At 49.9% G+C, this 23,332-nt stretch overlaps 2 protein-coding genes across 2 annotated transcripts in view; one reads left to right on the top strand and one right to left on the bottom strand.

Moving 5' to 3' along the window:
* The window catches only part of LOC140265438 (olfactory receptor 14J1-like), a 201,111-nt gene that overhangs the window by 63,115 nt on the left and 114,664 nt on the right, over window positions 1–23,332 (bottom strand). The gene's annotated exons all lie outside the window — the stretch shown is intronic.
* Window positions 20,568–21,515, top strand: LOC140265392 (olfactory receptor 14C36-like). The gene has a single exon (XM_072361311.1). It carries the CDS (start codon window positions 20,580–20,582, stop codon window positions 21,513–21,515), a length of 936 nt encoding a protein of 311 aa, XP_072217412.1. The 5' UTR covers window positions 20,568–20,579.

The raw sequence follows: 23,332 nt of genomic DNA, 5'->3' as shown, positions 1-23,332 counted from the left end.
GCTCAATGGGGGTCGGTGGGAGTCAATGGGAGACATTGGGGGTGAATGTGGGTCATTGGGAGTCAATCGGAGTCCATGGGAGTCAATGGGGGTCAATGGGAGTCAATGAGGTTCAATGGGAGTCAATGGGAGTCAATGGGGGTGAATGGGAGTCAATGGAAGTCAATGGGAGTCAATGGGGGTCAATGGGAGTCAATGGGATTCAATGGGAGTCAATGGGGGTCAATAAGAGTCAATGGGGGTCAATGGGGGACAGTGGGAGTCAATGGGAGTCAGTGAGAGTCAATGGGTGTCAATGGGAGTCAATGGGAGTCAATCGAGGTCAATAAGGGTCAATGGGAGTTAATGGGAATCAATGGGGGTCAATGGGAATCAATGGGAGTCAATCGAGGTCAATGGGAGTCAATGAGAGTCAATGGGAGTCAATGGGGGTCAATGGGAGTCAATGGGAATCAATGGGAGTCAATGGAGTTCAAAGGGGGTCAATGGGTATCAATGGGAGTCAATGGGAGTCAATGTGAGTCAATGGGGGTCAATGGGGGTCAGTGGGAGTTAATGGGAGTCAATGAGAGTCAATGGGAGTCAATGGGAGTCAATGGGGGTCAATGGGAGTCAATGGGATTCAATGGGAGTCAATAGGGGTCAATGGGAGTCTATCGGGGTCAATGGGAATCAATGGGAATCAATGGGAGTCAAAGAATACCAGTGGGAATCAATGGGAGTCAATGAAGGTCAATGGGGGTCAATGGGAGTCAGTGGGAGTCACTGGGGGTCAATGGGAGTCAATGGGCGTCAATGGGAGTCAATGGAGGTCAATGGGAGTCAATGGAGGTCAATGGGAGTCAATGGGAGTCAATCGAGGTCAATGGGAGTCAATGAGAGTCAATGGGAGTCAATGGGAATCAATGGGAGTCAATGGAGATCAAAGGGGGTCAATAGGGATCAATGGGAGTCAATGGGAGTTAATGGGGGTCAATGGGAGTCAATGAAAGTCAATCGAGGTCAATGGGAGTAAATGAGAGTCAAAGGAAGTCAAGGGGGGTCAATGAGAGTCTATGGGAGTCAATGGGAGTCAATGGGAGCCAATGGGAGTCAATGGGGGTCAATGGGAGTCAATGGGAGACAATGGGGGTCAATAAGAGTCAATGAGGGTCAATGGGAGTCAATGGGGGTCAATGGGAGTCAATGGGAATCAATGGGAGTCAATGGGAGTCAATTGGGGTCAATGGGAATCAATGGGGGTCAATGGGGTTCAGTGAGAGTCAAAGGGGGTCAATGGGAGTCAATGGGAATCAATGGGGGTCAATGGGAATCAATGGGGGTCAATGGGAGTCAATGGGAGTCAGTGGGGGTCAATGGGGGTCAGTGGGGTTCAATGGAAGTCAATGGAGGTCAATGGGGGTCAATGGGAGTCAAAGGGGGTCAATGGGAGTCAATGGGAGTCAATGGGAGTCAAGGGGGGTCAATGGGAGTCATTGGGGGTCAATGGGGGTCAATGGGAGTCAATAGGGGTCAATAGAGGTCAATGGGGTTAAATGGGAGTCAGTGGGAGTCAATGGGGGTCAATGCAGGTCAATGGGGGTCAATGGGCATCAATGGAAGTCAATGGAAGTTAATGGGGGTCAATGAGAATCAATGGGGGTCAATGGGAATCAATGGGAGTCAATTGAGGTCAATGGGAGTCAATGGGAGTCAATGGGAGTCAATGGGAGTCAATGGGGGTCAATGGGAGTCAATGGGAGTCAATGGGGGTCAATGGGAGTCAATGGGAGTCAATGGGGGTCAATGGGAGTCAATGGGAGTCAATGGGGGTCAATCCAGGTCAATGGGAGTCAATGGGAGTCATTGGGAGTCAATGGGAGTCAATGGGATTCAATGGGGGTCAATGGGAATCAATGACGGTCAATGGGGGTCAGTGGGAGTCAATGGGAGATATTGGGGGTGAATGCGGGTCATTGGGAGTCAATTGCTGTCAATGGGAGTCAATTGGGGTCAATGGGAGTCAATGGGAGTCATTGGGGGTCAATGGAGGTCAATGGGGGTCAATGGGGATCAATGGGAGTCAATGGGAGTCAATGGAGGTCAATGGAAGTCAATGGGGTCAATGGGAATCAATGGGAGTCAATGTGAGTCAACGGGAGTCAATGGGGGTCAATCCAGGTCAATGGGAGTCAATGGGACTCATTGGGAGTCAATGGGAGTCAGTGGGAGTCAGTGGGGGTCAATGGGAGTCAATGGGGTCAATGGGAGTCAATGGAGGTCAATGCGAGTCAATGGGGGTCAATGGGAATCAATGGGGTTCAATAAGGGTCAATGGGAGTCAATGGGGGTCAATGGGAGTCAATGGGAGTCAATGAGGGTCAATGGGATTCAATGAGAGTCAATGGGGGTCAATGGGAGTCAATGGGAGTCAATGGGAGTCAATGGTGGTCAGTGGGAGTCAATGGGATTCAATGGGGGTCAATGGGAGTCAATGGGAGTCAATGGGAGTCAATGAGGGTCAGTGGGAGTCAATGGAAGTCAATGAAGGTCAATGGGGGTCAATGGGAGTCAATGGGAGTCAGTGGGGGTCAATGGGAGTCAATGGGAGTCAATGGGAGTCAATGGAGGACAATGGGATTCAATGGGAGTCAATCGAGGTCAATGGGAGTCAATGAGTCAATGAGAGTCAAAGGGGGTCAATGGGAGTCAATGGGAATCAATGGGAGTCAATGGAGATCAAAGGGGGTCAATGGGGAACAATGGGAGTCAATGGGAGTTAATGGGGGTCAATGTGAGTCAAAGGGGGTCAATGGGAGTCAATGGGAGTCAATGGAGGTCAATGGAAGTCAATGGGGTCAATGGGATTCATTGGGAGTCAATGGGGGTCAATGGGGTCAATGGGAGTCAATGGGAGTCAATGGGGGTCAATGGGAGTCAATGGGAGCCAATGGGAGTCAATGGGGGTCAATGGGAGTCAATGGGGGTCAATGGGAGTCAATGGGGGACAATGGGAGTCAATGGGGGTCAATGGGAGTCAATGGGAATCAATGGGAGTCAATGGGAGTCAATGGGAGTCAATGGGGGTCTAAGGGGGTCAATGGGGTTCAGTGGGAGTCAATGGGGGTCAATGGGAGTCAATGGGAGTCAATGGGAGTCAATGGGGGTCAATGGGAGTCAATGGGAGTCAATGGGGGTCAATCCAGGTCAATGGGAGTCAATGGGTGTCAATGAGGGTCAATGAGATTCAGTGGGGGTCAATGGGTGTCAATGGGGGTTAATTGGAGTCAATGGGAGGCAATGGAAGTCAAGGGGGGTCAATGGGAGTCATTGGGGGTCAATGGGTGTCAATTAGAGTCAGTGGGAGTCAATGGGTAGTCAATGGAGGTCAATGGGGGTCAATGGGGATCAATGGGAGTCAATGGGAGTTAATGGGGTTCAATGGGAGTCAATGGGGGTCAATGGGAATCAATGGGGTCAATGGGAGTCAATGGGAGTCAATGGGGGTCAATGGGAGTCAATGGGAGTCAATGGGAGTCAATGGGGGTCAATGCGAGTCAATGGGAGTCAATGGTGGTCAATGGGAGTCAATGGGGGTCAATGGGAGTCAATGGGAATCAATGGTAGTTAATGGGGGTCAATGGGAGTCAATGGGGGTCAATGGGAGTTAATGGGGGTCAATGGGAGTCAATGGGAGTCAATGGGAGTCAGTGGGGGTTAATGGGAGTTAATGGGGGTCAATGGGAGTCAATGTGAGTCAATGGGAGTCAATGGGGGTCAATGGGAGTTAATGGGGGTCAATGGGAGTCAATGGGAGTCAATGGGAGTCAATGGGGGTCAATGGGGGTCAATTAGAGTCAATGGGAGTCAATGGGAGTCAATGGGATTCAATGGGGGTCAATGGAGGTCAATGGGGGTCAATGGGGATCAATGGGAGTCAATGGGAGTTAATGGGGGTCAATGGGGTCAATGGTTTATGGGGGGGTCTATGAGGCCCATTGGGGGTCTATGGGGTCCTATGAGTGTCTATGAGGGCCTATGGGTGGGCCTTTGGGGGGTCTATAGGGGCCTATGGGGGTCCTGAGTGCTCCTAAGTGGGTCTGTCGGGTTCTATGTGGGGTCTTTAGGGGCCTGAGGGGTCAATGGAGCCCTATGGGGGGTCTAAGGGGGTCCTATGGGTGTCTATAGTATTCTTTGGGGGGACTATCGGGGCCTATGGGATTCTATGGTGGTCTATATAATTCTATGGGGCTATTATGGGGACCTATAGGGGTCTGTGGGGGTCTATTGGGGCCTAGGGGGGGTCTGTGGGGTCTTACAGGGGGTCTATGGGAGTCTATGGGGGCCTATGGTAACCTATAGGGTTCTATGGGAGTCTATGGGGGCCTATGGGGCCCTATGGGGTTCTATGGGGGTCTATGGGTGGCCTATGGTAACCTATAGGGTTCTATAGGAGTCTGTGGAGGCCTATGGGGGCCTATAGTGTTCTATGGGAGTCTATGGGGGCCTATGGTAACCTATAGGCTTCTATGGGAGTCTATGGGGGCCTATGGTAACCTATAGGGTTCTATGGGAGTCTATGGGGGCCTATGGGGCCCTATGGGGTTCTATAGGGGTCTATGGGTGGCCTATGGGGCTCAATGGGGTCTGTGGCAAAAGGTTGGGGGGGGAAAGGGATTTTGGGGTGAATAGCGGCAATAAAAGGCAAAAAAAAAAGCGAGTTAAAAAGGAGGAGTTTGAATGGGGGTAGGGGGGGGAGGGAAGGATGCCGGTGACCATGGCAACGGGAGGTGGGACGGTTGTCATGGAGATGGGTTTGATTGACAGGAGCTGCCATGGCGAACGGGGGGTGGGAAGCACTGGTTGCCATAACAGATATATGGGGCTGGATGTACATCTATGGGGCTGGACGCACATCTATGGGGCAGGATACACATCTATGGGGCTGGACGCACATCTTTGGGTCTGGACACACATCTATGGGGCTGGATGCACATCTATGGGGCTGGATGTACATATATGGGGCAGAATGCACATCTATGGGGCTGGGTGGACATCTATGGGGCTGGATGCACATCTATGGAGCTGGATGCACATCTATGGGGCTGGATGCAGATCTATGGGGCTGGATGCACATGGGGTCCTTATAGATCCTATGGAGTTCTTGGGGGGACCTGAGTGCTGTTATGGGGGCCATCAGGTCAACCCTTAGAGCCCTATAGGAGCACACAGCCGTCATGTCAACCCTTAGAGCCCTATGGGAACATCAACCATCAGGTCAACCTGTAGAGCCCTAAGGGAGCATCGACCATCACGTCAACCCTTAGAGCCCTATGGTAAGACACAGCCATCAGGTCAACCCATAGAGCCCTATAGAAATACACAGCCATCAGGTCAACCCATAGAGCGCTATGGGAGCACACAGCCATCAGGTCAGCCCTTAGAGCCCTATGGAAATACACAGCCATCAGGTCAACCCATAGAGGCCCAATGTTCTAGAATTAGGGTCCCTTAATTAGGGTCCGTTAATTAGTGTCCATTAATGAGGGTCATGCCAGGTGAGGTAAGAAGGACGCGACAGGGACAGCTGTGTTGTTATTGTCTATTTATTGGGATTTGGGGGGATGGGGGGGAGGGGCTTCTCCCACCTCCTATAGGATAATGTGTGTGGGGGGGCATCTCCCATCTCCTATAGGATTAATTGGGGGGGGGGACTCTATATGCATCCGTGTGGCTCTATAGGTATCCATAAGTCTCTATAGGCATCCTTAAGGCTCTATAGTTATCCATAAGGCTCTATATGTATCCATAAGGCTCTATAGGTACCCATAGGGCTCTATAGGCATCCTTAAGGCTCTATAGGCGTCCTCAAGGCTCTATAGGTATTCTCAAGGCTCTCTAAGCATCCATAAGGCTCTATAGGTATCCTCAAGGCTCTATAGGTACCCATAGGGCTCTATAGGCATCCTTATGTTTCTATAGGCATCCATAAGGCTCTATAGGCAGCCTTAAGGCTCTATAGGCATCCATAAGGCTCTATAGGCAGCCTTATGGCATCCATAAGGCTCTATAGGTATCCATATACTTTGAAAGCTGAATGTTTATAAGTCCATGGGGCCGGATGGGTTGCACCCTAGAGTGCTGAGGGAGTTGGCGGATGTGGTCGCAGAACCACTGTCCATCATTTTCCAGCAGTCTTGGCTGACTGGGGATGTCCCGGTGGATTGGGGGCTGACGAATGTGATGCCCGTCTTCAAAAAGGGCCGGAAAGATGATCCTGGCAGCTACAGGCCCATCAGTCTCACCTCGGTGCCTGGGAAGGTTATGGAAAGGATCATCTCAGGTATCATCATGGATGAACTAAAGGTCAGCCAAGGGATCGGGCCTAGTCAGCATGGATTTATGAATGGTAGATCCTGCATGACTAACCTGATTTCATTCTATGACACGGTGACCCGCTTAGTAGATGAAGGAAGGGCTGTAGACATGGTCTACCTGGACTTCAGTAAGGCCTTTGACACTGTCCCCATTCTGGTAGAGAAGCTGGCTGCCCGTGGTTTGGATGGCCGCACGCTCCACTGGGTGAAGAACTGGTTGGATGGCCGGGCCCAGAGAGTTGTGGTCAATGGAGTGGAATCCAGTTGGCGGCCGGTCACAAGTGGCGTCCCCCAGGGCTCGGTGCTGGGACAGCTTCTGTTTAACATCTTCATTGATGATTTGGAAGAGGGGATTGAGTGCACCCTCAGTAAGTTCGCAGACGACACTAAGCTGGGAGGGAGTGTTGATCTGCCTGAGGGGAGAAGGGCACTACAGAGGGACCATAGACTCAATCGATGGGCCAAGGTTAATGGCATGAGTTTCAACAGGGCCAAGTGTCGGGTCCTGCATTTTGGTCATAACAACCCCAGGCAACCCTACAGGCTTGGGGAGGTGTGTCTGGAAAGCTGCCTGCTGAAAAGGGACCTTGGTGTGCTGATGGACAGTCAGCTGAATATGAGCCAGCAGTGTGCCCAGGTGGCCAAGAGGGCCAATGGCATCCTTGCTTGGATCAGGAATGGTGTGGTGAGCAGGACTAGGGAAGTCATCCTGCCCCTGTACTCGGCATTGGTGAGGCCTCACCTCGAGTGCTGTGTCCAGTTTTGGGCACCTCAGCACAAGAAAGATATGGAGGTACTGGAGCAGGTCCAGAGAAGGGCAACGAGGCTCGTGAAGGGCTTGGAGAATCAGCCCTACGAGGAGAGACTAAGGAAGCTGGGGCTGTTTAGTCTGAGGAAGAGGAGGCTGACGGGAGACCTTATTGCCGTCTGCCAGTACCTGAAAGGTTCTTACAGTGAGAGTGGGGCAGGTCTCTTCTCACTACCGACTTGTGACAGGACGAGGGGAAATGGCCTCAAGTTGCGCCAGGGCAAGTTCAGGTTGGATATTAGGAAGAACTTCTTTACAGAAAGGGTAGTTAAACACTGAAATGCGCTCCCCTGGGAGGTGGATGAGTCACCATCCCTGGATGTGTTAAAGAGCTTATTGGATGGGGTACTCAGGGATATGATTTAGCAGACAGTTGTTAGAGTTGGGGTACTATGGTGAGGCTGTGGTTGGACTTGATAATCTTCAAGGTCTTTTCCAACCTGGGTCATTCTATGATTCTATGAAGCTTGGAATAATCTGTTGTGATAACCCATATCCAAGAACTTGTCCTGTGCAGGGTCTCACAGGGAATGAAGAGGGGACGTGACAACCAATGTGCAAACCAGCTGCTGCTGCTGGCCTCTCAGAGGCACTGGCAGATGTGAGCCTGAAAGCACAGACCCCAGCAGGGAGCCCAGGGATGGCCCATCAGCTGTTGCAGGCTGAAGTCACTGTACATTCTGATGTACAGCCGTGTGCTTCCTGCTGGACTGTGGGTTTCTGAGAACATCCAACCTCGTCAGCTCCAAAAGAAGGAGGACAGACAGAGTCACCGCATGTCCTTTATTCTGTAAGGTTCACAGAGAACCTGGTTCATTATGCTCAGTGTGTATGGGCTACACTAGAAAGGTACAAGCTGAGTAGGAACTGATTTGACTAATGATGTTTTAGTGAAAAATATTACAGTATATATATATATACAGTAATAATGAATTACACATATAAAATGAACAGAACAATCTATAAAAGAGAGCTTGATTTAGAAAAAACCTGGATTACTAGCTTGATTCAGTAAAACGTTGCATTATAAATCATGAATTCAAAAAGATGAGCAGTTCACAGCTTTTGAAACACATTTAGTAATCACTTTCCACACTGCATCCTTGACCTCCAGGTTCCTCATGCTGTAGATAATAGGGTTCAGTGATGGAGGCACCACTGTGTACAGAAGTGTCACCGTCAGGTCCATGGATGGGGAGGAGACAGAGGGGGGCTTCAGGTAGGCAAAAAAGCTGGTGATGACAAGCAGGGAGAGCACGGCCAGGTGAGGGAGGCACGTGGAGAAGGCTTTGTGCTGTCCCTGCTCAGAGGGCATCCTCAGCACGGCAAGGAAGATCTGCACATAGGACACAACTATGAAAACAAAGCACCCAAAAGCTAAACTGCAACTAAAAATGAGAAGCACAACTTCCCTAAGATTTGAGTCTGAGCAGGAGAGCTTGAGGATCTGGGGGATTTCACAGAAAAACTGGTTGACAACATTGCCTTGGCAGAGAGGCAGTGAAAACGTACTGGCAGTGTGCAGCAGGGAATTGAGAACCCCAGCGCCCCAGGCAGCTGCTGCCATGGTGGCACAAGCTCTGCTGTCCATCAAGGTCCCGTAGTGCAGGGGCTTGCAGATGGCAACGTAGCGGTCATAGGACATGGTGGTGAGAAGGGAAAACTCTGCTGAGAGGAAGAAGAGAAAGAAAAAGAGCTGTGCAGCACATCCTGTGTAGGAGATGGCCCTGGTGTCCCAGAGGGCGTTGGCCATGGCTTTGGGGAGAGTGGTGGAGATGCAGCCCAGGTCGAGGAGGGCCAGGTTGAGCAGGAAGAAGTACATGGGGGTGTGCAGGCGCTGGTCGCAGGCTACGGCTGTGCTGATGAGGCCGTTGCCCAGGAGGGCAGCCAGGTAGATGCCCAGCAAGAGCCAGAAGTGCAGGAGCTGCAGCTGCCGCGTGTCTGCCAACGGCAGCAGGAGGAACTCGCTGATGGAGCTGCTGTTGGGCATCTGCTGTTCCTGGGCTTGGAGACCTGCTCAGAGCACAGAAGATAATGAGCACTACAGATTATTCTCAGAAACTCTGCTCCTGCTATACTATAAAAGTTATACTTTTCCCTTTGGAAAATGTTCATTTAACTCCAGCTTTTGTGAGCTTCACCATCTCTTTAGGAGTAGAAGACTAGGCAGTTCTTAATGTCTTCTCATATTCTTTACATATCCCAGCCTCCTGGAAATTTTCCTCTCTATTCCAGCAGCTCCTCGTGACCCCAGCCCCAGCCTCTGTGTAATTTAGTTTTTCTTAGAGAAATCAGCCTGTTTTCAGGACAAGTGTAGTATTAATTTCTGCAGAAAACAACAATAACTTTTATCTTTTTAGGAAGGAGAGGCTAAATGCACATTCTGTGCATTCTGTGTGACTGTTCACAAAACAACCAAAGGATTGAAGAAATATTCGGGAGTCTCAGAGCTGTGCTCAAAATTCACAGCCCCTTTTAGATTTCTGCAAACAATCCTTTTTGCCTTCCAGCAGAACAGGAAATGGAAAATCCCTGCCTTGGCTCTCTTCTCTTGCAAAGAACCCTCACAGACATCCTGCTGTGCAGTGGAGCTGAGATCCCCTGCCCCAGGCAGCAGCTGTGGCAGCACAAGCCCTGCCGGGGGGCTCCTTCCCCCCACTCGTCTCCCCGCAGCACCCTGGACAGCTCCCCGGGCAGGCTGAGTGCTGAGCCTGGCAGGCGGCAGAGTCCCATAGCCGGCACACAGCCCCTGGGGCACAGCAGGGACCCTGCTCTGCAGGACAGCCCTGGGCACCCGCCTGCAGCCCCATATGCACAGCCTGCAGCTGTGCAGGGACATGCAACCCTCAGGGCTGTGCTCTGATGCTGCAGCACGGAAGCCCTCAGCTGGAGGGGAAGGCTTTTTCCACAATAAAGAAACATGCAGTGCCTGCAGCCAGATTTGCTATGGGATGTCCCAGATTAAGTTCACCCTCTATGAAATGCAGCTGCACCGTCTGCAGTGAAACTTACCTTGTCATGGTCTGTGGGCAATGCTCCTGCAGTGAGCTCACAGCCTGCTCACACCGTTCACATCCTGCATGCTCTCTCCCCTTTCTCTCCTCTCCTTCCTTTAACTGCAGGCTGTGCTGTGCACTAGAGCTGCTCCTGTACACAGCTGTCTCTCTGCAGCCCTGCCCATTTTTAAGAGCTCCCTGTGTCCCAGGAGCCCGGCCCAGCTCAGCAGAAGAATATGTCATGTTTATCCTTCCCACTTGTCTCCCCTGAGATGTCCCTGGATCCTCATGGCAAACAGCTCCTGAAAGACAACAGCATCATGACAGTACATTAAAATCTGTTGAATTTAATACCAGATTTCTAGTGGTCAGTGACTAGTTCCAGACATGTGGTGAGTCCTCCCAGAGAGTGTTTGCTGAAACTAAAAAGGCACCAAGAGAAGGACACAGTATCATAGAATCATAGAATCACCATGGTTTCAAAAGACCTTAAAGAGCATCCAGTCCAACTGTTCACCTACCACCAATAGTTCCCACTAATCCATGTCCCTCAACACAATATCCAGTCATTCCTTGAACACCTCCAGGTCCGGTGACACCACCAACACCCTGAGCAGTCCATCCCAGGTCCCAAAGAGCAGGACATGGCATTTGGACTAGTGAACCTCATCCTATTGGCTTCAGCCCAGCTCTCCAGCCTGTCCGGATCCCTCCGTAGTGCCTTGCTAACCCGAGACAGATCCACACTCCCAGTCAATTTGGTGTAATCCACAAACCTACATAGGATGCCCCCAATGCCCTCATCCCTGACATCAATAAAGATAGTGAAGAGGACAGGCCCCAGCGCCAGACCCTTGGGGAGCACAAAGTAGGCGCACAGGTAGGTGTCCATCTTGAATATCTCCAGACAAGGAGTCTCCACAACCCCCTTGAGCAGCCTGTTCCAGTGCTCAGTCACCCTCACCATTAAGAACTTCTTGCACACATTTTTGCGGAACTTCCAATGCTCCAGTTTCTGTCCATTACCCCTTGTCCTGACTTCACACACTGCTGAAAAGAGCCTGGTCTTGCCACTTTGACCCCACACCTCAGATATTTATAGACCTGGATCAAGTCCCCTCTCAGTCTTCTTTTCTCAAGGCTAAGCAGACCCAGCTCACTTAGCCTTTCTTTATAGGGGAGATGCTTCCGACCCTTCACCATATTTGTGGACCTCTGTTGAACTCTTACCAAGAGATCCCTGTCTTTTTTTGTACTGGAGAGCCCAGAACTGGACACAGTACTCCAGATGAGGCCTTACCAGGGCAGTTTAGAGGCGAAGGATCAACTCCCTCAACCTGCTGGCCATGCAATTTTCATGCACCCCAGAATGCCACTGGAATTTTTGGCCACGACGTCACACTGCTGGCTCATGGCCAACCTGTTGTCCATCAGGATGCCCAGGTCCCTCTCTGCAGAGCTCCTCTCCAGCAGCTCATCCCCCAACCTGTCCTGGTGCATGCAATTATTTCTTCCTAGGTGCAAGACTCTACACTTGCTTTTGTTAAACCTCATCTAGTTTCTTACTGCCCAGCTCCCCAGCCTGTCCAGGTCTCGCTGAATGGCAGCACAGCCTTCAGGCGTGTCAGCCAATCCTCACAACTACATATCATCAGTAAACTTGCTGAGGGTGGCCACTACCCCCTTGTCAAGGTCACTGATAAAGATGTTGAACAAGACCGGACTCCAACCCCTGGTATACTACCCAGGAGCTACTTACATGACTCCAACGGTACTCTGCACTGCCAATGATGACCCTCTGTGCTCTGCCAGTCAGACAGTTCTCAACCCACCTCACTGTCCACTCATCTATACCACACTTCCTTATCTTTGTTATAAGGAAATTGTGGGAGACAATATCAAATGGCTTGCTGAAATCAAGGTAGACGACATTTACCGCTCTCCCCCCCATCCACCCAGCTGGTGACAATGTCATATCAGGCTGTCAGGTTGGTTGATCATGACCTCTCCTTTGTGGACCCATGCTGACTACTCCTGATATCCTCCTTTTCTTCCAGCTGTCTGGAGATGGCATCCAGCACAAGCTGTTCCATCACCTTTCCAGGGACTGAGGTGATGCGGCCTAGCCTGTAATAACCCAGATCTTCCTTCTTGCCCTTTTTGCAGACCGGAGTGACACTGGCTATCCTCCAGTCCTATGGCACCTCCCCCATTCTCCATGACCTCTCAAAAATGATAGAGAGCGGTTCAGCAATCACCTCTGCCAGCTCCCTCAGCACTCATGGATTCATCCCATCAGATCCCATGGCTTTATGAACATTGGTGTGGCCTAGGCGCTCATGGACCACCTCTTCCCTGACTAAAGGCAAGCCTTCCATTCCCCAGACCCTCTCACTGGGTCTGGGATTCCTGAGGGAGAGCTTTTTCACTGAAGGCAGAAGCAAAGAATGCCTTCAGTATCTCCAGCGTCTCAGCATCCCTCATTACCAGAACACCCCTCTCACTTAGTAGGGGACCCACAGTCTTCCTAGTCTTCCTTCTATTCATAACATACTTTATAAATAAATAAATAAATAAATAAATAAATCTTTTTTATTTTTCTTTTTTAATGAGTGTCAACCAATTTATGTAATACTATGTTCTGCTTGCAAGGAACTGTGTGAGAAAGGTGGGCCAATCAGTGCTGGTTCTGGTGTTTATAACTGAATAGTACAGACTGTTCATGGAAAAGTTATATGGTAGTAAGGGTGTATATGGATCTAAAAAACAGTATTGTTTGACAAACTGTTTTGATGGTATAAGAAAGTGTAATTGTTGATGGCATATGGAAGTGTACTTGAGGGTGTGTGGAAGTGTAAATGAGGGTACAAATAGTGGAATAGCTTACAGAGGAAAAAATGGATAAAGAGGAAGTGATTTTATCTGCACTGACATGAGAGCAACTCTCCTCATCTTTCCCCTGCAAGCAGATCAGAGCAGAGTCACAGTCCCCATGTATCATGTAGTGTTATTCTGCTTACCAAATGGAGGAGGTCACAACGGAAGAGGCAGGCCTTCCTCTCTGCTCCATCCGTGGCATACTCTAGAGTTCAAGGCATTGCAAAGCTATGGCACATGTACGTTCTTTCACTGATGACACCTTAATTTGCTCTGGGCTCTCATTTCAATTGCAACTAAATAACTCTGGGGTCATGCCCATTGACAGGAAGCTGGCAAATGTTGTCTCCTTGTAAGGAAGAGCAAGAATGATGACATGGGCAATTATGGACCTGTCAGTCTCACTCCAGTGCCTGGTAAAATTATGGAGGCAATGGTGATGGGAGTTATGGAAAAACAGCTGAAAGACAATTCTGTCATTGGTCGCAGCCAACACAAGTTCCAGAGGGGACGGTCCTGTTTAACTTCAAATCCTTTTCTGACACGGTTATCCATTTAGCTGACCAAGGTAATCCAGTTGAAAATGGATGAAATCCTTGAGGAATTCCGTTGAGCTTTTGATACTATTTCTCACCGCATCCTTCTAGACAGAATGTCCTGCATGCAGCTAGACAGAAACAGAACGTAGTGGGTGAGCAGTTGGCCAACAGGTCAGGCCCAAAGGATTACAGTCAATGGGATCCATCGGGCAGGTAGATGGTCACTATCAGGGTTCCTTAGGGCTCCATTTTAGGGCCACTTCTCTTTCATGTTTTTGCAGATGACCTGCATGCAGGACTTGGAGTTGTTCTGAGCAAATATGCTGATTGGAGGTGCTGTTGCCTCCAGTGAGGGTGGAGAGGACTTGCAGTGAGATGTGGACAAGTCAGAGAAGTGGGTACCAGTTGGTCCTAAGCACCAAGTGCATAAAGCATAACAAGAACAAGTGCCTCATTGTGCACCTGGGTAGGAGCAACCCTGGACATACACACTGACTGGATATAGGACACTGGAGAGTGGTCTGACTGAAAAGATTGGAGGTCCTGGTCAGCATCAAATTGAACATGAGTCAGCAGTGTGCCCCGGCACCCAGGAAGCTCAGCGGTCCATTGGAGTGCATCAAGCAAGGTATTACCAGGTAAGTGAGGGAAAGGATTGTCCCTGTCAGCTCTGCACTGCTGCAGCCTCACCTGGAGCACTGGGTGCACTTCTGGGCAACACAGAACATAAAGGACGTTAAAACAAGGTAGGGTGTGCAAAGGAAGGCACTGGAACTGAGAGATCTGAAGTTCAGAGTTTCATTGGGATTGACTGCGTGTTCAGACTGGGCCCTTCTCACATCCCACAGCCTGCCATGAGACACGGGGCACAGATGGGACATGAACCTCACAGTGTCCCTGCAGCCCATGCAGAGCCTGGGATCTTCTGTCCCATGTCTTTCATTTAACATCATACTGACCTCCAACCCACTGCCCCAGGAAGGATCCTTAGTCAGCATGAGGTTCTCTCTACCAAGGGTCTGGGGATCGGGGCTTGGACTGTCTGCTTCATAAGACAAAGGATGGTTTTCTCAGCATCTAGGCCACCATGCCAGTGCCTTTGCCTGCCTGTAGTCATATCTTCCAATTATCTTCTCTAACTAGTCCCTGGGGAAGCTTGCTTGTTAATGTTCCTCAGTGGGCCCATTAATACTCCAAGAAAGTTCACTGTTACTTCTGACTTTGTCTTGTTGAACACTCTGTGCAAACTTCTCTCTGCACTGGACTTTGATGGACTCAGCATCAAATGCACCCTGGGGCTCATTATAACCTGAAGAGCCTCCTGTGCCTTGTGATTTACTGTTATCTTCTTCACGTTTTCAGAACTTGTGCAGCAAAATGGAGGGGTTCCTGGATAGATCTTAAAGAGGAAGTGTCCAGCAGACATTTACTATTTATTTAGAGCTGGGTATAAACAAGTTTTAAAGCAGCACTGTGCAACTGGTATCAATCCAGGATGTCCCCAATGTGTTCTATTCTGTGTCGACAAATGTTCTTCTCAACCACCCCACCCCATTTCTACTCACATTGGCCCCATGGGACTTGCATCACTTTTCCTCACATCACTCTTCTCCTCTGCAGCCACCCGCTCAGTGTTAAGTCTCCTTTGCAGCAACTCCAACTGGCTTTTCTCAGAGAATCAGCTGCAAACGGGCAAGGAAAGAATTTTTTTTTTTTTTTTTTTGCCAACAAACAGTAGGAAAGGTGATGCAATTGAATGAACGGTAAAACACAGTGATCTACTGCATGTCATGTCCAAGCTGCTTCTATTGAGGTTTGACATTCACAGGGAATAACTGTACAAGAAATGAGTTAGACAAAGATAGGAAGGGACTGATGGAATCACAATGAAGGACTTGGCAACTTGTGATCTCAAGCGATGTGGGTCTGGAAATGAGCAGGACCAGGACACTGAACTTTAGAAGAGCAGACTTCAAGCTACTCAATGGACTGCTAGCCAAGATCCCCTGGCGTGCTGCCCTCAAAGACAAGGATGTTGAGGAGAGCTGGCTGCTCTCCAAGGATGCCCTCCTGGAAGCACAAGAGGTCTCCATTCCACTGAATAAGAAAGTGGGCTCCACTGAATAAGAAAGGTAGGAAACCGGCATGGCTCAGCAAGGACCTGCTGAGAGAACTGAGGGCGAAGAAAGGGGTGTACAAGCTCTGGAAACAAGGCTGTGTCACCTCAGAAGAATACAGGGATGCCGCCCGGACTTGCAGACGTTGGATCAGGGAAGCCAAGGCGCAGGCAGAACTGAACTTGGCAAGGGATGTGAAAAACAATAAGAAAACCTTCTACAGGTACATTGGCCAGAAGAGACAAGCCAAAACAGGCGTACCAACTTTGGTAAATTTAAAAGGAGAACTGGCTTCAACAGATGAAGAGAAAGCTGAGGTGCTGAATGAGTTCTTCACCTCGGTCTTCACTGGTGGCCAGGATTCTAGTCTTTTTCACGTCCCTAAGCCCTGCATCCCCAAACCTCTATGTGGGGACCAAGGAGGTAAATCCTTCCCCACAGTAACGGCAGAGCAAGTCCGAGAGTGCCTCCTTAGACTGAATGTGTACAAGTCTATGGGGCCAGATGGCGTGCATTCCAGGGTTCTGAAGGAGCTGGCTGAGGTGGTTGCCGAGCCGCTTTCCATCATATTTGAGAAGCCGTGGCTGTCAGGTGAGGTCCCGGATGACTGGAGGAAGGGTCACGTCACTCCCATATACAAGAAGGGGAGCAGGGAGGACCCGGGGAACTACTGGCCGGTGAGTCTCACCTCCGTGCCTGGGAATATCATGGAACAGATCCTCCTGGACAACATGCTCAATCACATAAAGAATGTGAATGTGATCCGAGACAGCCAGCACGGCTTCACCAGAAGAAGGTCGTGCTTGACCAATCCTGTGGCCTTCTGTGATGGAGTGACAGCTATGGTGGATGAAGGGAAGGCGACCGATGTCATTTACCTGGACCTGAGCAAGGCCTTTGACATGGTCCCCCACCACATCCTCATCTCCAAATTGGAGGGAAGTGGATTTGATGGGTGGACAACTCGATGGATAAGCAATTGGTTGAAAGGCTGCAGACAGAGGGTGGTGGTCAGTGGCTCTATGTTCTGGTGGAGGCTGGTAGCGAGTGGTGTCCCCCAAGGGTCTGTCTTGGGACCGGTGCTCTTTAACATCTTTGTTAATGACATCGATGAGGGAATTGAGTGCACCCTCAGCAAGTTTGCTGATGACACCAAGCTGAGTGGCACAGTTGATACGATGGAAGGAAGGGATGCCATCCAGAGAGACCTCAACAGACTGGAAAGCTGGGCTCAGGTGAACCTAATGAGGTTCAACACGGCAAAGTGCAAGGTTTTGCACTTGGGCCCGAAGTACCACAGGCACCTGTACAGGCTGGGAGGAGTTGTCCTTGAGAGCAGCTCGGCAGAGAAAGACCTGGGGGTCCTGATGGACGAGAGACTCAACATGAGCCAGCAGTGCGCTCTGGCGGCTCGGAAGGCAAATGGGATCCTGGGCTCCATCAGGAGAGGGGTGGTCAGCAGGGATAGGGAGGTGATTGTCCCTCTCTACTCGGTTCTTGTGAGGCCCCATCTGGAGTACTGTGTCCAGGTGTGGAGACCTCAGTACAAGAAAGACGTGGAGATTTTGGAAAGGGTCCAGAGGAGGGTCACAAAGATGATCAGGGGGCTGGAGCACCTCCCCTTTGAAGACAGGCTGAAGGACCTGTGCTTGTTCAGCCTGGCGGAAAGTAGGCTGAGGGGTGACCTCATTGCAGCCTTTCATTACGAGAAGGGATCCTATAATCAGGAGGGGAGTAAGCTCTTTGAAAGGGCCGAAAATAGCAGGACAAGGGGAAATGGTTTTAAGTTGAAAGAGGGAAGATTTAGGTTGAATGTTGGGGGGAAGTTCTTTACTAGGAGAGTGGTGAGATCCTGGCACTGGGTGCCCAGGGAGGTTGTGAATGCCCCGTCTCTGGAGGTGTTCAAGGCCAGGTTGGATGGGGCCCTGGGCAACATGATCTGTTAAGTATGGAAGTTTGGTAGCCCTGCCAGGCAGGGGGGTTGGATCTTCATGATCCTTGAGGTGCCTTCCAACCTGGGTCATTCTGTGATTCTGTGATTCTTTGATTCTGTGATCCCATTCCAGAAGCAGGATTTGATTTAGGCTGGCTGGGGCTGGCATCTACACCATGGTACTGGTGTTCAGAATGTGGCGCACAGTTATGAGACGCATTGTGGGGCTGAAATTTGTCCAGCAAGCATTGTCACTACCAGGGCATGGCTTTCCTGAAGGTTCTCATCTGCATTTGCCAGCTGGCAGGGGGTGTGCTGGAGACCCCAGGGAATTGCCATTCCAATGAGAGCCCAGAATAAACAAACATGTCAACTGTGAGAAAATGTAGGTGTGTCACAGCTGTGGAATGCCTTAAGCTCTGGAATTTGCAATAGATGGAGAATATAGAACGATCAGTTCTGAATAACGCTGCACTCTCAGGTGCCCATTACTCGAACATCTGATGTCATTCAGGATGCCCAAGAATGCTCCCATGCCTTGTCTGGCCACCAGCTGATGCTCAGGAAGGAGGTGGTTCTCTCAGATGTTGTCTACCACAGCCTGCAGGCACTGCTGCATACATCTATGAGCACCACAGGCACCTTGTGCCCATTGAATGACAGTTTTTGAGCAAGTCATTCCATCTTAAGAAAGGCCAAGGATTCAGACCAGGGGCTCATGCATACTGTCATCTCCTTGTGCACATCTGCTTCGAGTCAAGAGGAGTACCATCTCCCATGGGTCTGTGGGGAAGTGAATCTCCTTTCAACCCCAGGGTTTTACATCTGGAGATGAGACACCTGCACTGATTGCCTCATCTGAATGACAGCCCTGCAAAGGGGGAGTCAGAGAGTCCCTGTCCTTGTCTGTGTGTTGTTTTTATTAAGGGCCAGGAGCAGAGCTTTCCAGGTGAGGCATTTACACTTCTGCTAGGCAAATGCAATCTGTTAGGACAACCTGATACAGTAAAAGAGTTAGCCTCAAAGGTAGAAGACAGGTATATGGGCCCATAAACAGGTAGGATGAGCAGTTACATTACAGGAATAGCATCCTGCACCCTAAATGGAAGAAGCCAGACAGAACCAGGCTACTTCTATCAAACATGATGGGGTAAAAGGAACAGAATGAGGAAGACATTGAGTGTTTGCAAGGAAGATGCCTGATTTCATCCCCACGACCACTGCAGGAAGAACCCAGCTACAAACAGCGCATGTGCCAGAGGGAGGGACAGAATTTAAATGAGTTCCTGGAAAATAATGAATATGTAGATGAGTTCCAGGAGATCTGCTGAATATGGATCAGCGTGACAGTAAAATAAGTAACACTTCTGCTTGCTAGTGTGCAAGGAAGAACTGATCCCCTTTGCACCCAGCGCCGAATACATGCATTCCTGCTTTAAAACCTAACTCCAGGTTAGAGAGGTTGTTTCCTCAACTCCAAACCATGCTTCTGGAATCAGTCTGTCCAGTTTATCCGACATCCAAGAGCCTTTTTCAGAGATGACCCTGCTGTCTATCAGGAACATTCAGCTCTGGAGCCCCAGGGAAATCTCCAGAGGAAGCACTGAGGAAGAGAAACTCAAATACTCTGGTGTGCTGAGCTGGGCTGGGCTCCTGGGACACAGGGAGCTCATAAAAGAGGATGGTGCTGCACAGACAGCTGTGCCCAGGAGCAGGTCTCGTGCACAGCACAGCTTGCAGGTAAAGGAAGGAGAGGAGAGAAAGGGGAGAGAGCTTCCAGGATGTGTATGCAGTGAGCAGGCTGAGAGCACGCTGCAGGAGCATTGCTGACGGACAATGACACGGTAAGTCTCACTTCAGGCCATACAGATGCTATTTATAGAGAGTTAACTATAACTGCGACATCCCATAGCAGATCTGGCTGCAGGCACTGCATGTTTCATTAGAGTGGAAAAAGCCTTCTGCTCCAGCTGAGGGCTTCCGTGCTTCAGCATCAGAGCACAGCCCTGAGTGCTGCGTGTCCCAGCACGGCTGCAGGCTGTGCATGTGGGGCTGCAGGCGGGTGCCCAGGGCTGTCCTGCAGAGCAGGGTCCCTGCTGTGCCCCAGGGGCTGTGTGCCGGCTATGGGACTCTGCCGCCTGCCAGGCTCAGCACTCAGCCTGCCCGGGGAGCTGTCCAGGGTGCTGCGGGGAGACGTGTGGGGGGATGGAGCCCCCCGGCAGGGCTTGTGCTGCCACAGCTGCTGCCTGGGGCAGGGGGATCACAGCTCCACTGCACAGCAGGATGTTTTTGAGGGTTCATTGCAAGAGGAGAGCCAAGGCAGGGATTTTCCATTTCCTGTTCTGAGGGAAGTCAGAAAGGACTGGGGGCAGTAATCTAAAGGGGATGTCTAATTTAACATAGCTATGTTACACCCAAATATTTCTGCAGTCAGTTGGTGTTTTTGTGAACAGTCAGAGAACAAGGTGAAAACACAGAATGTGCTTTCAGCCTCTCCTTTCTAAAAGGAAACAATCACTTTAATTTATCATTGCTTTCTGCAGACATTAATAGATGACTTGTCCTGCAAGCAGGAAGACTTCCCTAAGACATTTCGAAGTGCACTGAGGCTGGGGCTGGGGTCTTAATGAACAGCTGCAGTAAAGAGGAAAATAGCCAGGAGGCTGGGATATTATTAGGAAATGAGAAAAAAGTATGAGCTCCCTAATCTCCTACTCCTTAAGGGATGGTGGAACTCATGAAAATAAATAAAATTTCTGGAGTTAAATGACCATTTTTCAAAGGGAAATGAGAACTTATATACTGCTGTTTATCTTGCTCCAGAGCTGCTGCTCTGAACAGCTTTTCTTGTATTCCAATAATATACTAAAGCAGGAGGAGTGTCTCTGAGTATGGTCTGGACTTGTCATTATCTTCTGTGCTCTGAACAGGACTCCAAGCCCAGGAACAGCAGATGCCCAACAGCAGCTCCATCAGCGAGTTGCTCTTGCTGCCACTGGGAGACACGCGGCAGCTGCAGCTCCTGCACTTCTGGCTCTTGCTGGGCATCTACCTGGCTGCCCTCCTGGGCAACGGCCTCATCAGCACAGCCGTAGCCTGCGACCAGCACCTGCACACCCCCATGTACTTCTTCCTCCTCAACCTGGCCCTCCTCGACCTGGGCTGCATCTCCACCACTCTCCCCAAAGCCATGGCCAACGCCCTCTGGGACACCAGGGCCATCTCCTACACAGGATGTGCTGCACAGCTCTTTTTCTTTGTCTTCTTCCTCTCAGCAGAGTATTTCCTTCTCACCATCATGTCCTATGACCGCTACGTTGCCATCTGCAAGCCCCTGCACTACGGGACCTTGATGGACAGCAGAGCTTGTGCCACCATTGTAGCGGCTGCCTGGGGCACTGTGCTTCTCTATTCCCTTCTGCACACTGCCAGTACGTTTTCATTGCCTCTCTGCCAAGGCAATGTTGTCAACCAGTTTTTCTGTGAAATCCCTCAGATCCTCAAGCTCTCCTGCTCAGAATCAAATCTCAGGGAAGTTGTGTTTCTCATTTTTAGTGTCAGTTTAGGCTTTGGCTGCTTTGTTTTCATAGTTGTGTCCTATGTGCAGATCTTCAAGGCCGTGCTGAGGATGCCCTCTGTGCAGGGACGGAACAAAGCCTTCTCCACGTGCCTCCCTCACCTGGCTGTGGTCTCTCTTTTTGTCAGCACTGGTGCTTTTGTCAACCTGAAGCCGCTCTCACTCTCTTCTCCATCCATGGACCTGACAGTGGCACTTCTGTACTCAGTGGTTCCTCCAACACTGAACCCTATTATCTACAGCATGAGGAACAGGGAGATCAAGCACTCTCTCAGGAAGGTGTTACAGTCCACACTATTCCAGATTCCATAATGTGCACATCTTCCTCTCACGATTCCCATTAATGGTTCTTCATGTTTCATGCATATTTGATTATTTGATTGCATATGATACAGCAATCTGCAAAATATGATTACAAATTATTTCATTTCTTTCCTATCTGCTTTCCACCTTCTCTCTCTAATAGCTCGTGCAAGCACTGAACCAGAGTCCCTGAATAGGTTAAGAGATAAATAAAATCTTTTAATGCAGACTTTTCCTTTTCTCTTCTATCTTCGTATTTTGTCTGGGTTTGGTGAGGTACAGCCACAGACAGCAGCACAACGTGCTCTTTTCTTTCCTGCTCAATTTTCACTGCCACAGTGCTCTTAATAAGTCCTCTCATTTGTGCAGGCCTGAGGGTTTTGTGTGTCTCACAGTATCCCTGTTGTCTCTACAGCAGCAATCCAGGGCTGCAGTCAGTAGCCGGCAATACGAACGGCTGTGTCAGAGCTGGTCTTCTTGCTGGCACTGCCAAAACAAGAGGGCCCCTTCAGAGCAGGACCAGAGAACTGGAGGCCTCTTCCAGAGCTTGTGTAAGGAATATACCTCAGGAGCTGCCCCATGAGATGACCTTGAGATCTTTTGGTGCTCTTCTCTGAGTGACTTGATCTAATTTAATATTCCCAAGGAGATCTATAAGCGACTCAGGGCAGTGCTGTTGTTTCAAATTTATGGGCTGAGATAAGGAGATAAAGAAAAGGATTATAATTATGACAAATTTATTTATACATATCTAATATATTTAGTATATTTTCACACATATACAACATATGCAGTTGCAAACATATATTCATGGATACTTATCCCTATGTGTACCTGTTTGAAAGTCAAGGAGTTGTTGCAGGGGTTTTAGCAGCCACATGGTTATATGTAGGAGCTGAAGAGGCTGTTGGGCTGTTGCATGAGCTGGAGCAACTGCAGAGCTCATTGCCAGAGCTGGAATTACCACAGGACACGTGACTAAGTTGGATCAGTCACTGGGCTCATTGGAGGGGTTGGAGTGACCACAGGGCTGTACCTCCTGGCACAGTGCACCTCCCTTGGGAGGAATTTCTTTTATTATCTTATCGCAATACTTGGAACAGCTACAGGACCTGCAGCAGGAGTGACTGCAGAGCTCTTTGTGAGAGGTGGAGTGACAGTGGAATCCTTCCCAGAGCATGGAGCAACTGCAGGATGTGTAGCAAAATCTTGGAGCTGCTGCATGTGAATATGTAGATGTGTTCCAGGAAATTTGCTGAATATGTATGAGCTTGGCTTTGAAATATGTAATGCTTCTGCTTGCTAGTTTGCAAGACAGATGGAGTGATCCCCCTTTGCACCCGGCACCCAATAAATGCAATCCCGCTTTATAACTTAACACTGGGTTATAGAGTTTGATTCCTCAGGTCAATTTGGTGGCCCAGATGGGACCAGCTCTATTCGGCGGCAGGGCCAGCTGAGAGGGGGGACACTTTTGGCGCACCCTGAGATTTCTCTGATGGACTCCCTTCCTCTCCTGATCAGTGCAGGGACAGACAAGGACCGTCCATAGGCAGACCAAGTATATGTGTATGGTAAGGGGAGCCCATACGTCTTGAGGAGACATCCTACTCAGGGTATAGCCATCCATGCTGCCCCTAGGGAGGTGAGCTGTGGGGCGAGTGCCGAGGCCCGATCCATGTTTCCATCCTCCTGCAAAGGAATTGGGCAGAGACAAATGAAGTGAAAGACTCTGTGTTGTCTGTCCACTCATATGTATGTTCTGCTTGTATGTAAGAAGACGGGAGTTTGTACTCTATAGATTAGGAAGAGGGTCCTGAGGAGAG

The sequence above is a fragment of the Excalfactoria chinensis genome, unplaced genomic scaffold (assembly GCF_039878825.1).
Source record: "Excalfactoria chinensis isolate bCotChi1 unplaced genomic scaffold, bCotChi1.hap2 Scaffold_85, whole genome shotgun sequence".
Lineage (NCBI taxonomy): Eukaryota > Metazoa > Chordata > Aves > Galliformes > Phasianidae > Excalfactoria > Excalfactoria chinensis.
This window is presented reverse-complemented; position numbering and strand designations above follow the sequence as displayed.

Excerpts from the sequence above, each read along its gene's own strand:
- LOC140265392 (XM_072361311.1), top strand. The coding sequence starts at position 20,580 with ATGCCCAACAGCAGCTCCATCAGCGAGTTGCTCTTGCTGCCACTGGGA.